Genomic DNA, 13,537 nt, shown 5'->3' with positions numbered 1-13,537 from the left:
GTGCATGCCCAAACCATCACGCAGTGTTACAGGTGATGCAGTATACTTTGTATCATGAGCTGTTCCACACCTTCTCCATACTTTTTTCTTCCATAGGCCAATCAAGCCTTTGTATTCTTGAGGGTGATGAGTGGCTTTCACTTTGCAGTGAACCCTCTGTATTTACTTTCATGCTGTCTTCTGTTCATGGTAGACTTGGACACCGAGTCAGGTTTCTGCAGGAAACAATGAAACAAGTACCCTGTACTTCCTGTGCTGTGGGCCGTATCATGGAGTCTTAATCTGGTTGAACTTCAGGTATTTTATACACTGTAAAAAAAAATCCGTAAAAATACCGTACAATCTATCGTTTTTTTATGAAGGAATTTTCCGTTTTGATTTTTCACAGGTTTCTTTTCGTATTTCTTTAATTACGCATTACATTCTGGAAACAAGAATCGAAGCAAGAGGCGGGAAAGTTTACAATCAAGGCAGCCATCTTCATGGGCAGAGATTTGGAGACAATTTTGCACCTTTCTCAGGTAAATATCAAATATGTATTTTACATTTTAAAATGTATATCTTAAAAGACTTAATTTTATGTGTTTTTTGTTGAAAATTGTCCTAATAATGGTCAGTTCGTGTCTGCCACATCGAAGAATTTGCTGAGTAATCTTGAAGTAACGATAATTTATATTTAATGGCACTTGTTTGGCTGTTAGGCAGAGTTTCGCTATATAATTACCAGTTTTTATTTGACAGATATTCGTATAAATAAATGCTTATGGTATGAGTAAGTTTATTCCCTGTATCGTATGGTTTATGCTACAGATGGACCGATCCGATATTACGTATCGGTATCGGTCCGATACTGACCTAAATTACTGGATCGGATATCGGAGAAAAATAAAAAATGTAATCCGATCCATTAAATATCACGAAAGCACCTCACAAAACTTGCAACACGCCGTAACTCACCTCAGAATGTTAGCACGTCGGAGCAGTATGCATCACGTGATAGAGCGGCTGTGGCATGCGGGACCTGTGGGTGGTCTGGATAGCATGTGGAGCTTCGCTAGCAACCCGGCATTTCATCTCCGACAAAGTTATCCCGAGAGAAGTAAAGCAAGTTTGTAAGTCCATCTCTGAATGTTTGTAAAGCATTCCTGCGTTAAGCTTAACAAGCGATATATGGAGCGACTGCCTCTCCTGCTGCTACTTCAATCATGAAACTGCTTAATGATCAGCTGATCAGCTTTTCTGTCGCGAGTCTGTGTCTCTAGTTTGCTTTTGGCCCACTTTGCACCAGAAAGAGGAAACCAGCGGCTGAACAACAGCAGCACGTTTAAGCTTGATAAGATGTTGTTAGAATTTATTTAATATTACTTTCTACTCCAGGATCTTTTTCTACGTAGCTGACGCTGGTAACTGTGCAGGGGCGGATCTAGCAAAGTTTAGCCAGGGGGGCCGATAGGGCATTAACAGGGAAAAGGGGGCACAAAGACATACTTTTCTTTCTTATTCTCATTTAAAATGTCTAGCTTTTAATCAATAATTATCTGACACCCAAAGTTTTAATTTGATGTAAAATGAATAGAAGTCAATTACTGTATATAGTAACTATTAAGTCTAATATATATATATATATATATATATATATACCCTAGTAAGCTATAGTACTTTTTCCTTTGGGAAGGTACCATCTGTGCAGTCTGCAATTTTGTTGAAGAAAGATGTTGAATCTATTTAATATTTCTTGAAAAATAATTGATTTCTGTGCATTTTTTTCACACTGCATCAAATTAAGGTTGATTACGTCGATTAAGCATCATGAGGTGGAGCGTGAGGGGTGGTTCCCTATTTTTTATTTATTTATTTTTGTTGTTGCTGGGAGTTGGAACCCTATTAGTTAGGTTGCTTAATATTTATGCTAAGTACTCTTTAAAATACCAGAATAGGGAGGATGGTGTAGGTCTAAGTTTATTAGATTGATCAGTATTGCTGAACTATGAAATATTTTTTTTTGCATACAGGTATAACAGAATAGCTTTAGTGTAGTTGTTGTTTTAAACTTGAGTATGAACTTATACAAAATGCAGCAAGATATTTAAAAAACAGTTTTGTTGATTAAAAAACACTATCGGATTCATATCGGTATCGGCAGATATCCAAATTTATGATATCGGTATCGGTATCGGACATAAAAAAGTGGTATCGTGCCATCTCTAGTTTATGCTTTGCTAAATGTAGGCCTTCTAGCTAACTAATGAGTTAATGGGAGTTTGATATACTTGGTTAGTTGGAGATTACAGTTGGTGCAAACAATATGTCCAAAATGAAGAATAATTTGTTATCCGCTTGGTGATGAATTTAAAGACTCTGTGGGGGAAATAGCAGAAAATAGACTGTGCTTAAAAGGCCAGTCACAATGTTTGCTAGCTGCGTCGACTGACATGTTTCTGGGGAAATGCACCTTGCATTAAGGTGTGTCAGGGGTCTCAAACTCGCAGCTCGCGTCACCTTTACTTGCAGCCCATATTGGCGTGACGTTTAAATATTAAAAAAAAAAACATTATTCAAAAAATTATTTAACATGAAGACAACATTAGCAGAGTGTTACAAGCATAGCCCTTTAAGAACATAGCCCGATGGGGGGTGTAGTCCGTGCTTGAATGTGTGGGACTGCCCCTCCCGTTGTGTGTGTGCGCGCGTCAGTGAGCGCGAGGAAGGGAGAAAGAGGAGAGTCGATAAGTACTAGTTGTTACCGACGAGAAACAGAAGATGAAAGCATATAATTACAATAATAACCACTGCAGCCAAAAACGAGCCCAGTTGTAAGTAGGCTGTTAAGACTCGACTATACACTGTGTTCGCCGCCTCCGAAACAAGAAAGTTCCGTTGTAGCAGCTCTTCAGCGCCTCTCTCTGTCTCTAGCTAGCAAAGTTTACCCAGACAGTAAAGGTAATTACCGGCTACGAGCCCGACACGGAACCGATGTTTTAGCCAGAGGTCTCTTTACCACGGTTCAGAGCCGCGGACCTGGCCGAGGTAACAATAGAGTACAAACATGCTGGGGGATTAGCTGTGTTAGTTCAGTGAGAGATTTATTTGGAAAGAAAACAGTTTTCACTAGCAGTTGGAAAGCTAATGTGTACACTTATTTCTGCATTTTATTTTGTTAAATAGAACAAATATTTTGTTTTTTGTAACCCATGCTTTTTCTTAATGACACAATTTTAGCTTAACAGATGTTTTTAAGAGAAAAGGGAAAAGAGTATATTCCTTAGTGTATAAAGAAATTAAAAAATGAAATCTGATACTTGTCCAAAACTGATATAACCACAATAGTCACATGTCATGTAACCAGAGTACAGCAATGACTGTGCAGGACTTTTATTGTGAAAAGTAGGAAGAGTAAATATCCCTTTTTTAATGCATAGAATTTTTTTTTTTTTTTACAGATTGCACTGGGGTTTTTTGTGTGTGTGTCTTTTTTGTTTGTTTGTTTGGTTGGTTGGTTGGTTTTTAGCCCATATGAAGTATGGTTTTATATTGACTGACTGCATTTATTAATGACACCATTTAATTAACTTTGGTATGCTTTTTAACTTGGTGCTTATCTAGTTAATTTGGTAAAAATTTAAACTGAGGATATTAATAATTGAATAAAAAGGTAAAGTTCCTTTTAAGTAAAAACATGCTCTTTCAAGATCTTGAATTTTTTTTTTCTCCATAGGACAGCTGTGATCTGTGGAGTGGGTGCCTTAAATGACTTTTGCAACAACAAACATTGGCAGAACTGGAACAAGGCCATGTGAGCTTGTTACCTTTGGAAGCTGAAAAGGAAGCTATCATTTTGAGCTCCGGTGTAAGTGAGAGCGGGGAGGAGGGAAACTCGCACTAGCTGCCACTGAAATGTGGCAAGTTAAACACTGAAACAGGCTTGAATTAAATCGATTGGCTTGTAGTTTGACATATTACAATGACTATTTGTTCCATCTCTTTGTGTTTGGATCAGAATGATATCTGATTGGTGCATCCTTATTCAGTTATGTTGACTTGCAATGTTTGCGGATTTAAGTGCATCTCTTTGACTGAATACCTGAAACACTGCAGATCACACAGACACATTAACAATGTATTTTTTTTGTGTGGCCATAAAGATTGTGGCAGAAGATTTTCCTCATGCAGCTGCTTTGCTGTTCATATGTCACGGACACACAAAGATACAAGTACCAGACAAACCTGGAACAGAAATGTGTCTGTGCAGCTAAAGTGTTTGTTGAATTTTTGCAACAGAGAATATGCAGATGTTAAAAGGCTTGTGACTCACTTAAGTGGTCACATACAAGAGGGTTTAAGTGTAACTTGCCCTTTTGGTAATTGTGCCAAAACTTTTAATGTAAAGACATCCTTTTCATCTCACATTTCCAGGTGTCATAGAGGCTGGACTGTCACCCAGATAGCACCTGCACATATATGTGAAGTTGGACAGCCCTTACTAGGTGAAGGAGCACATGTAACAGAAAATGTAACTGAAAACACTGATGTGACTGATGCAGCCCAAAGCATTGATGTTGTGAATCATAACATTCAAGATGCCTATACAACAAATCTAGCTTTGTTTTTCTTGAGATTGCAGGCAAAGTGTTTAGTTCCAGCATCTACAATTACAGGGATTGCAAATGAAATGAAAACCCTTCAGGATATTCAGCAGGAGTACACAATGGATGTTTTGTCTCAAGAACTTGAACAGTATGGTGTTCCAGCTGAGACATTTAGATGTCTTAAGCAAACTGTTTACAAGCAGAGTCCTATGTACGAAACCTTGAATGAAAATGGTTCATTATCTACACACCATAGAAGGCTGCAGTATTACAAGGCACACTATAACTATGTTCACCCTGTGGAAGTCAAGCTTGGGTACAATGATAATGGGCAGAAGAGGCATTATCATCACATTCCAGTTCTGGAAAGCCTCACTGCATTGCTGAAAGAGGGAAATGCAGTTCAACAGAGTTTTAATTCTGTTTCTGCTGCTGATGGTGCAATCTGTGATATTACAGATGGGCATGTCATTAAATCTAATGCCATGTTTTCTTCAGATCCAGATTCTTTAAAGGTGATGCTTTTTCAAGATTCCTTTGAGGTGGCCAACCCTCTTGGATCTGCCAAACGAAAGCACAAAATTTTAGCTGTCTACTTAACCTTGGGAAATTTATGTACACACCACAGATCAGCTATTGACCAAATACAGTTGGTACTGCTCTGTCTAGAGGAAGACTGCAAATATTTTCGTGTGGATAAAGTTTTCAGTAAACTTGTGTCAGACTTGTGTGAGCTGGAGTTAAAAGGCATATCTTTTGAGGGCAAGCTGTATACTGGTACTGTTGCATGCATAATGGGAGATAACCTGGGCTCCCACATGATTGGTGGGTTTACAGAAAACTTCAGCTCTTGTATGTATTTCTGTAGATATTGTCTTGTTTCAAAAGATGACTTTAGGTCTAACTCACTCACAGTTGCCATGCATAGAGATCCTGTTGGATATAATGAGTCTCTGAATTTTTTGGAGAGTCATCCTGATGTAACAATGCATCATGGAATTAAAGGCAACAGTGTTTTCAACAGATTATCTAACTTTCATGTTTGTCAGCCTGGACTGCCACCATGTCTGGCACATGACCTTTTTGAAGGTGTTGTTGACTATGACATAGCACTATGTTTGCAGTTCCTAATAAAAACAAAAAAGTGGTTCAGCTATGAGTCACTAAATGACAGACTTGGATCTTTTTCTGGTGAAAGTGGTGACAAACCAAATGCCATTTCCAACAAGGGAATAAAGCTTGGAGGCCATGCAGCCCAGAACAGGTGGCTGTTGAGGTTTTTACCCATTTTGGTGCATGACAGAATTAAAGATGCTGACAATGCTGTATGGCTGCTTATACTTCTTCTGAGGGAGCTGGTTGAAATTGTCTGTGCACCTATGCTATCAGAGTCGCAGATTGCGTACATGAAGGTACTCGTCGAAGAGTATGTGGAAATGAGGCAGGAGTTATTCCCCCATGTAAATCTCAGACCAAAACACCACTATCTGCTTCACTATGCTGATTTGACTTTACAGTTTGGTCCACTCATACATATGTGGACTATGCGCTTTGAAACCAAGCATAGTTATTTCAAAAGGTGCATCAGGTCAAGTAAAAACTTCAAAAATGTGACCAAGTCTCTTGCTGATAGACATCAGTTGTACCAGGCTTATCAGAGTCATGGTGGCCTGTTCAGTCCACAGGTTCAGGTTTTCAACTCAACTACATTTTATCCAGATCTGTATGACGGTGGCATAAGAGCGGCAGTTGCAGACTTTGAAGTTACCTCAAGTAACTCAGTTGTGACAGATAAAGTTAAAGTCAGAGGTACTTCATATGAGAATGGTTTCCTTGTCCTAATGAGATACACCAAGAGACAGCTACAGTTAGGACAAATAGTAAGCATTGTTATTAAAAATGAAACAACTGTCCTTCTTTTGCTGAGGGAGAAAAATGCCAGCTGGGTGCCTGAGCTTGGGGTCTATGAACTTGAGAAAAGTTGTTCTGATAAGCTCATTTGCAAAAATATTGACCAGCTTGGTGATTTTTCTCCCCTTTCCTTTTATCAGAAAGGTGCAAGGTCCCTCCTCCCGCTTAAGCATATGCCACTATGGAGCTAGTAAAAGAGTTGGTTAAACAAGCTATGCCATTGCTCAGCAATGATCTCATGGATTTACTCATGGCTCGACTGGAAGTGATTGGAGTAAACAGTGTAGATGACCTTAACTTTGTCAGGATTGAGGACGTCGATGGAATTCTACCACCCATTCAGTGTCGAAGACTGATTCAGGCCTTCAGTGTCGGTAAGTCTATAGGGGTGTGTGTGCAATTTTTTTTCCAAAGGAAATGCTGCTACCAAAGCAAAGTTATGAATAGATTTGTGTATACCTTCCCCAGATTGTTGACTAAAATTATGTGTGTAAGTAATTTTAAAAACTGAGCTAATATTAATTTGTGTATTTCATAGAGCAACAAGTTGGATTGGTCTCCATTTCAAGACCTTTGCCACAGAGTGACCATCAGCCCCAAACATCATCTCTAACTCCTGGTCCCATGGATTATTCCTTACCCTGTGAGCCATATGCTGTACCATGGCACAAAATGCCTCCCAACCTCATGCTTGCGTTGAGGGAAAAGAAGAGACCAAAGCCTAAGGAGAGAAGAGAACTTGTTCGTGTTATTATTGATGATGTCCTCTGTAAAGAAAACATACGACCAGGAAGAGCAAAGCTGCGAGAGATTGCAAGGCAGATTGTGCAGGAATATCCCTTCTCTTTTCAAGACAGAGAGCTCAGTGGAACTAAAGTCATTGGAACAGGATATGAGTCTTTGTTTATACAGCTAGAAAACAGAGTTGAAAATGTTAGGAGGCCATTAACGGTCTGCTCAGCAAAGAAAATGGCAGATGATGAAGCCAGAAAGAAGAAGCCTACATGTTCAGATTGGTATTGATGTGTTGAGTGGCAGCCTGCAGTTGAGGACACAGAAGAACTAGAAATTAAGCAAGAAGAGTTAAAAAGAGCCTTCAACACTGACCGTCTTCAGGAATCATTTGTTCGAAAACTGATGGCTGAAACATATTGCATCCAACGTGCAACTATAAACAAAGGAACTGCTGTAAACAAAATAGTGGATGAGTGGCCCTTCCTTTTTGAGGCAGTCCACCTTTTTGAGCACACACAGACTCTCCTTGGCTTTGCAGGTCAAACAAGGCTATCAGAAGAACTAACAATCAAAGAAAAGCCCATAAAAGACTTTCTTAACTTAAAAGGCATCGAAATACTGGAAGGTCCATTATCACTGATAGCTGGAATTGCAAAGTACTTCAAGGAAAACCCTCACTATCTTATGTACCAAAATAAGGTGGGTTTAGCCCCCCCCCCGGCTTAATGTACTCAAACATAAAATGTGCTTTTGCATGAAATGTCTTAAACTAAATGCAGACCAATCAATTGCATTGCCCAAGTAATGCTCACAATGACATTCCCTGTGTTTCTGTGTTTTATTGTACAGCAACAGATTTGCACAGCTGATGGACTGAGCATCCCATGCACCCCCTGCATACTTGCTATGGGTTTGTAGTCTATATTACACACTTTCCAGTTGAAAATCCGGGAATATTACCATCCAATGCATTAGCAGCATTAGATTTGGGATGGTTGGTTGTCTTCAGATAGTATATAGACAACCAAATTAGTATCATTTTAAATAATTTAGAAGAACTAAGGAAGAATATTACCAAATGTGTCAAAATGAACAAACTGGAGTTAAACATTGTCTAAAACCTATGCACTGAGTTGGGTAACAGGAATGGTCTATAGATGAGATCTCAATTGAGCAGGTTGTTCAAATATCGTTATTAGGTTTTTTTCATTTTGTGTTGGGGTTTTTTATCTTCATCTTGGTCTAGTCATATCTATATGGTATACGTTTTCATCTCTGTTGTGATTGATGTCATCTGCTCACCTATTCATACATTTGGTCCTGTGCTGCTGAAAAGCATGTAAACCAAAAAATGTATTACTTTATTATTGTTGCTATTATTTTAATTAACTAAGTTATAGGCATGTCTTGTTATTCATACACATAGCTATTGTAAAAACTATGACACATTTCCTTTAAGTACTGGTTTTAGTCATGGTCATATGCATATGACATAGCAATTGACATGTGGCTGTTATGAAGACCACTTTTTATACAGATTGGGCATGAAATGCTATATTATTAAAGCTAATTTACATTACAGATACCAACTCTAAAAAATAATGGCACAAATGTAATACTATCCGTGATGTTGGATTTTAAAAAATGTGTTTAAAGGTTTTAGAGCAGGTCACCTAAGAGACACTTGTGGAATTTAACCTGGTTGTCATTGTTTTTATGATATTAGTATAACGGTAATGTTGTTTTGATGTATATTTTTAACATGAACCCCCAAGAAGACGCTGTTTCAGGTCGCAACTAATGGCATCCTAATAAGCAAACGTATATGGGCATTTGTGATTGTCTTTAGTAATACTGATGTCTTATGTTTTAAGGTGACCAGCACTTCAAGGTAGCTGTTGACCAAGAAATTGTAAACGACCACATCAACTCCCCTATTGTGGCTCTGGCGTACACTTTTGCTTTGTTTTATGTCTTGAACATAAAATACCCAAAAGAGATGTCACTTACCCTGGAGTTCATTCAAAGGTAAGCACTTTGATTTTTCACTGGTTGAGCAGCATCGTATATGATACAGTCTTGGAGATTCTGAACAAACTGTTAGAAATGTAATTCTTGAGGATAGCACAAGGGTCTGATGTCTTTATAGAACAACATACCTGGCAGGTACACCACAGTTTCATGTGCTCAGGTTCACACGGAGTATATGTGACAGACTAGGGTTGTTGGATATATCGGATGACAATACAAAAACATCTGTCGTTTCCTATTACTCTATCATTTGTTTTGTGGTGTCATAAAATAAACTGTTTACAGCAATATTTTTTCATCGTTTTGATGGTCACTGTAGCGGAGATATTAATGTCTTAAAGTTTTCTCTTTCTCTTATATTTAATATAACCACACCATGGACGGACAAACCTGTTTTTACGTGTTGTCGTTAGCAACAATGACGGTAAAACCACTGTGTGGCTCCGCTGTCCATTTGTTTGTTTTCCACGTAAACCTTCCACAATAAAGCTCAAGATCCTGTTGAGACTTTTCAAAATAAACCGAATCACGTGAAAGTGTAAGCAGAGAGTCTACAGATGAGAAGAAAAAAAAAAAAAAAAAGAGCCGTCAGGTGCTAAAAAATAAACCTTAGACTCAAACTTTGAAAGAAAATGGTGGCCGTTACAACTTGTCTAAAAATGTATAGTTTCACGCATCGGTTAAAACACTCGACTCCAGGTAAAGGACGCCCAGCTGGAAACACTTCACGCAAGTCGAGTTGCCCGAGATTCACAGAATTTACATAAAATATTACATTTTTGTGATTTATATCGTTGACAGGATGATAAATGTCTTATATCGGGATATGAGATTGTTGTCATATCGCAGAACCCTATGACAGACAAGTCAGGGGCTGCGTCTGTGACCCAGCATTTTGAGTTTTATTTTTGTATTTGTGATTTCTTATGTTATATTGCAAAAGTGTCAAGTTCTTTTCAAGTTACGAAAAATTCCCATATGGGTTCTTGCTCCACCTGTTTTATCGAGCATGCATCGGTGGTGACTTGTGTGCACTTCGTACAGCTAAATATCCCAGAATGCATTTGGTCCAAAACCCAAACGCAGCGATGGCGGAGGAGAACGGCTAAAAACTTAAAATATTACTCTTTCTGGGTCACAAAACAAACTTTCAAGTTATTTTCAAGCGAGAATGTAGCTGTGTAAGCTTCAAATATCTGCTCGATTTATCAAGATACCAGATTTCCAACTATTCTCCGATGTTTTCGGAGACATCTGTTTCCCACCAGCTCTATAGCAGACCGGGAGGTCGAGGATTACTAGAGCCAGCAAGAACAGCAGACTCCCAGCCACACACACCCCTTCCCCCTCCTCCCCCCGCAGTCTTTAACTACTCAGGTTAAAAATGGTATAGAAGTCTCTTAGATAACTTCGAAATGTTAATGTTTGGTTTATTTCAGTGTTTTATTTGTTCCTGAGTAAATCGGTTTGGCTGAGATTAAAATTAAGCTTCATAACATATTAATCACAGTTAAATTAAGAGGGGATGGCAGTAAAAACTCTGTACCTGTGACATCATCAAGTACGCTGGTGTTCCAAGTTTGAAGCCTGATCTTAAAAGTAGAGATAGTGTCTGTCCTGAATCCAAGCTGGTTCCACAGAAGAGGGGCCTGAAAACTGAAGGCTCTGCCTCCCATTCTACTTTTAAATACTCTAGGAACAACAAGTAGGCCTGCAGAGCGAGAGCGAAGTGCTCTAATAGGGTGATATGGTACTACAAGGTCATTAAGATAAGATGGGGCCTGATTATTTAAGACCTTGTATGTGAGGAGCAGGACTTTGAATTCAGTTCTGGATTATTAATATTGTTTCCACTTCCCCTGATCACCTCCTGTGGGTATTTAGTCTGTGTTTTCATTCAGTCTTTGTCAAGTTGTCTGTGTCCCTTCCTCCATTTCGAGTCACAGTTGTCATAGTTTAGTTTCTTTGAGCTTAGGTTTTCGTTTAGTTTCCATGGCATGACCATTTTCACAGTGCGTCTGGGGAGGCTTGTCTTTTGGGAATTGTCTTCTAAGTCTTCAGATTGTATGGCATCCAGGTTTATATGCCCATCAAACTTGACTGCGGAGATCAAGAGTTTCTGCTGAACTGTCTTGACAACATAAAGTTCTGTGGAGGATCAGTTTCTTTCATCTTAATGAAAAGAAGACTGGAGTTAGCTGCTTTGGTAATTTTGACCCCTCAAGCAATTCTTGCAATCAGTAATTTGACTCTTCCTTCTCACGCTGTCACGCATGTATGAAATTTGGGTATGATTTTTGATAGGTTTTAAAATGGATAAACAAATAATCCTGTAGGGGTTTTTTTGTTTGTTTTTTGTATGGCAAACTTAAACTGACACAGAGCACGCCGGTGATTAAAGTTACTATCTTCCCTAAGTATGTAGTTCCTAAGTATGTAGCTTAGCCTACACATTAGCCTGTAGTTTTCATTCATATTTTATGAGTGTTTAATCAAAAACTATTTTCTATTTCCTAAAGAGTGTTCCTGGGAATAAATCCAGAACGAGGGTCAAAGGCTGAGATGAAGGGAATGAAGCAACTACACGTTCCACCAAGACTGCTCAAGTTCCTGTCTGAACTCAACAACTTCGAAAATCCCTGGAAAATTTGAAATGAAACTGGAAATCAAACTGGAACTTTTTGGGCTGCTTTTAGTAGCTTATTCAAATGGACAAAGGTACTGAGAGGATGCACTCACGTACACATGGAACTCGGTCTTCTCTCCTTCATGCTTGCTATCTCCTTAAACTGTACATCATATATTTGCAGTTTCATATTGAATAGCAAGCAAGAATTAAACAGCTTTTTGAAATGGACAAAAAAATGCAATTTTATAAACAATGCTAGATGAAATTCCCATGTTTTGCATTGGTAAAACATAGCATAAGAGATCTGTTTGTAGTAAATGTTCACAATGAAACCACTATAGCATTTGTATTGGTTTAGAGCTACTGTTGGTTATTTCTTGAAATTTGTACCTTGTATTAAAACATTCACATAACATTTCTTTTATTGTTTAAAGTGCATCTTTGTAAAACATTGTTTTGCACATTGTTGATTGTTTCAGATTTTTGGTCTTCAGTGACTTGTTTAAATAGGTTTAATTACATTTTTACCAATGGCAGGGGCTTGATTTTCTTCTACTGAAGTAATTTGCCATTTACAGCTGTTATTTATGTATCCATGTTATTCAGAAACATCAGACTGAAACTGAATTTGTGATATAAATGTCCATAGCGGTGCTATTTTGAAGCTCTGTTCATTATGTAATATTTATGTATCTTAATGTATTGTCGTTTTAAGCACCCCATGGAAATTGTTATTAAATCCTTGGAATATGATTTTGTTTTTGTTTTTTTTGGAGGGGGAGGGGTGTAAGGGTTTTGGAGAACTCTCCATACTTTAAATTTACGGAATTGTCCGTATTAGAAATAACAAAAGTGTCCGTGAATGGTACGGAGAATATACTGTGAATTTACGGAATCATCCGTATTGTGGGTTGAAGGAAATGACCGTAAATAGTCCGTAGAAAAACAGAAAATGTACTGGCAGAAAATTACCAGGACATTTCCCGTATTTTGACGGAGGACTTTTTAACAGTGTAGGAAAGATGCAAATTGTCTGTGAATCATTTTCAGTATCGTAGCAGCCGAAGTCATTACTGAGTAAGTTCTGCTTCAGTCATTTTCTGCATGATGGACGTTTCACTGTTCAGCTGTCTTTACATGTTACCTATGAAATGAACACAGTGATAATCACACTGATACTTTGATCCGTACGATCAAACTGTGGAGAGCACAGGCATCATGTGAGCTTATAAACATGGAGACGAGCTGTTCATTCAACTTGAAACAGAAGAACATGAAACAATCCATCAGCATCCACAACAACACTCACACTCAGAACAAGTTTCTTTCCTGTTCACTTTGTAAAATGTCTTTTACTTTGTGAGCAAGAGTCCAAAAACTTCCTCAGACTGTCAGCAGATTTTCACAGAGTCGTCGCAACTAGTAGAAAAGCACCAAAGCTTTCAGCTTCTGCAGTGATCTCCACCTGTGCAGACACACATGGAGGTTTCCAGCACTCATTAATACATGTGGCCTCTTACTGTTAGGACCAATAATTCATTTAGGTTTGATGAACGTCGGCCTGAATCCACCTCCCACCACCAGGAGCTGAATAAGCAGTTATAGATGTAAATAAATCTGCTTCTTTATCATCTGAGACCCAAAA

The 13,537-nt window shown here is 38.4% G+C and overlaps 1 protein-coding gene across 3 annotated transcripts; it reads left to right on the top strand.

Annotated features, from left to right (window-relative positions):
* Positions 1-356: 356 nt before the first annotated feature.
* On the top strand, positions 357-12,179 carry LOC120743286. Of its 3 annotated transcripts, XM_040046868.1 has the most exons (7): positions 357-521; positions 3,716-3,847; positions 6,638-6,871; positions 7,036-7,931; positions 8,082-8,142; positions 9,107-9,260; positions 11,783-12,179. In XM_040046868.1, exons 4-7 carry the CDS (start codon positions 7,635-7,637, stop codon positions 11,913-11,915), a joined length of 645 nt encoding a protein of 214 aa, XP_039902802.1. In that variant the 5' UTR covers positions 357-521; positions 3,716-3,847; positions 6,638-6,871; positions 7,036-7,634; the 3' UTR covers positions 11,916-12,179. The 3 variants fall into 3 exon arrangements, 1 of the variants encoding a protein (XP_039902802.1); XR_005698141.1 differs by lacking the exons at positions 357-521; positions 3,716-3,847; positions 11,783-12,179 and having other exon boundaries at positions 4,158-6,871; positions 9,107-9,162; XR_005698140.1 differs by lacking the exons at positions 357-521; positions 3,716-3,847; positions 11,783-12,179 and having other exon boundaries at positions 4,158-6,871; positions 8,082-9,609.
* Positions 12,180-13,537: the final 1,358 nt, after the last annotated feature.

The sequence above is a fragment of the Simochromis diagramma genome, unplaced genomic scaffold (assembly GCF_900408965.1).
Source record: "Simochromis diagramma unplaced genomic scaffold, fSimDia1.1 OVJJ01000424.1, whole genome shotgun sequence".
In the NCBI taxonomy this organism is placed as follows: Eukaryota; Metazoa; Chordata; class Actinopteri; order Cichliformes; family Cichlidae; genus Simochromis; species Simochromis diagramma.
Note: the sequence above shows the minus strand (reverse complement) of the source record. Positions and strands in the feature narration are given on the sequence as shown.

Coding starts and splice junctions, on each gene's coding strand:
- LOC120743286 (XM_040046868.1), top strand. CDS start 7,635: ATGGCTGAAACATATTGCATCCAACGTGCAACTATAAACAAAGGAACT. Junction 7,932..8,081: donor ATCTTATGTACCAAAATAAG/GTGGGTTTAGCC, acceptor TTTATTGTACAG/CAACAGATTTGCACAGCTGA. Junction 8,143..9,106: donor CCCCTGCATACTTGCTATGG/GTTTGTAGTCTA, acceptor TTATGTTTTAAG/GTGACCAGCACTTCAAGGTA.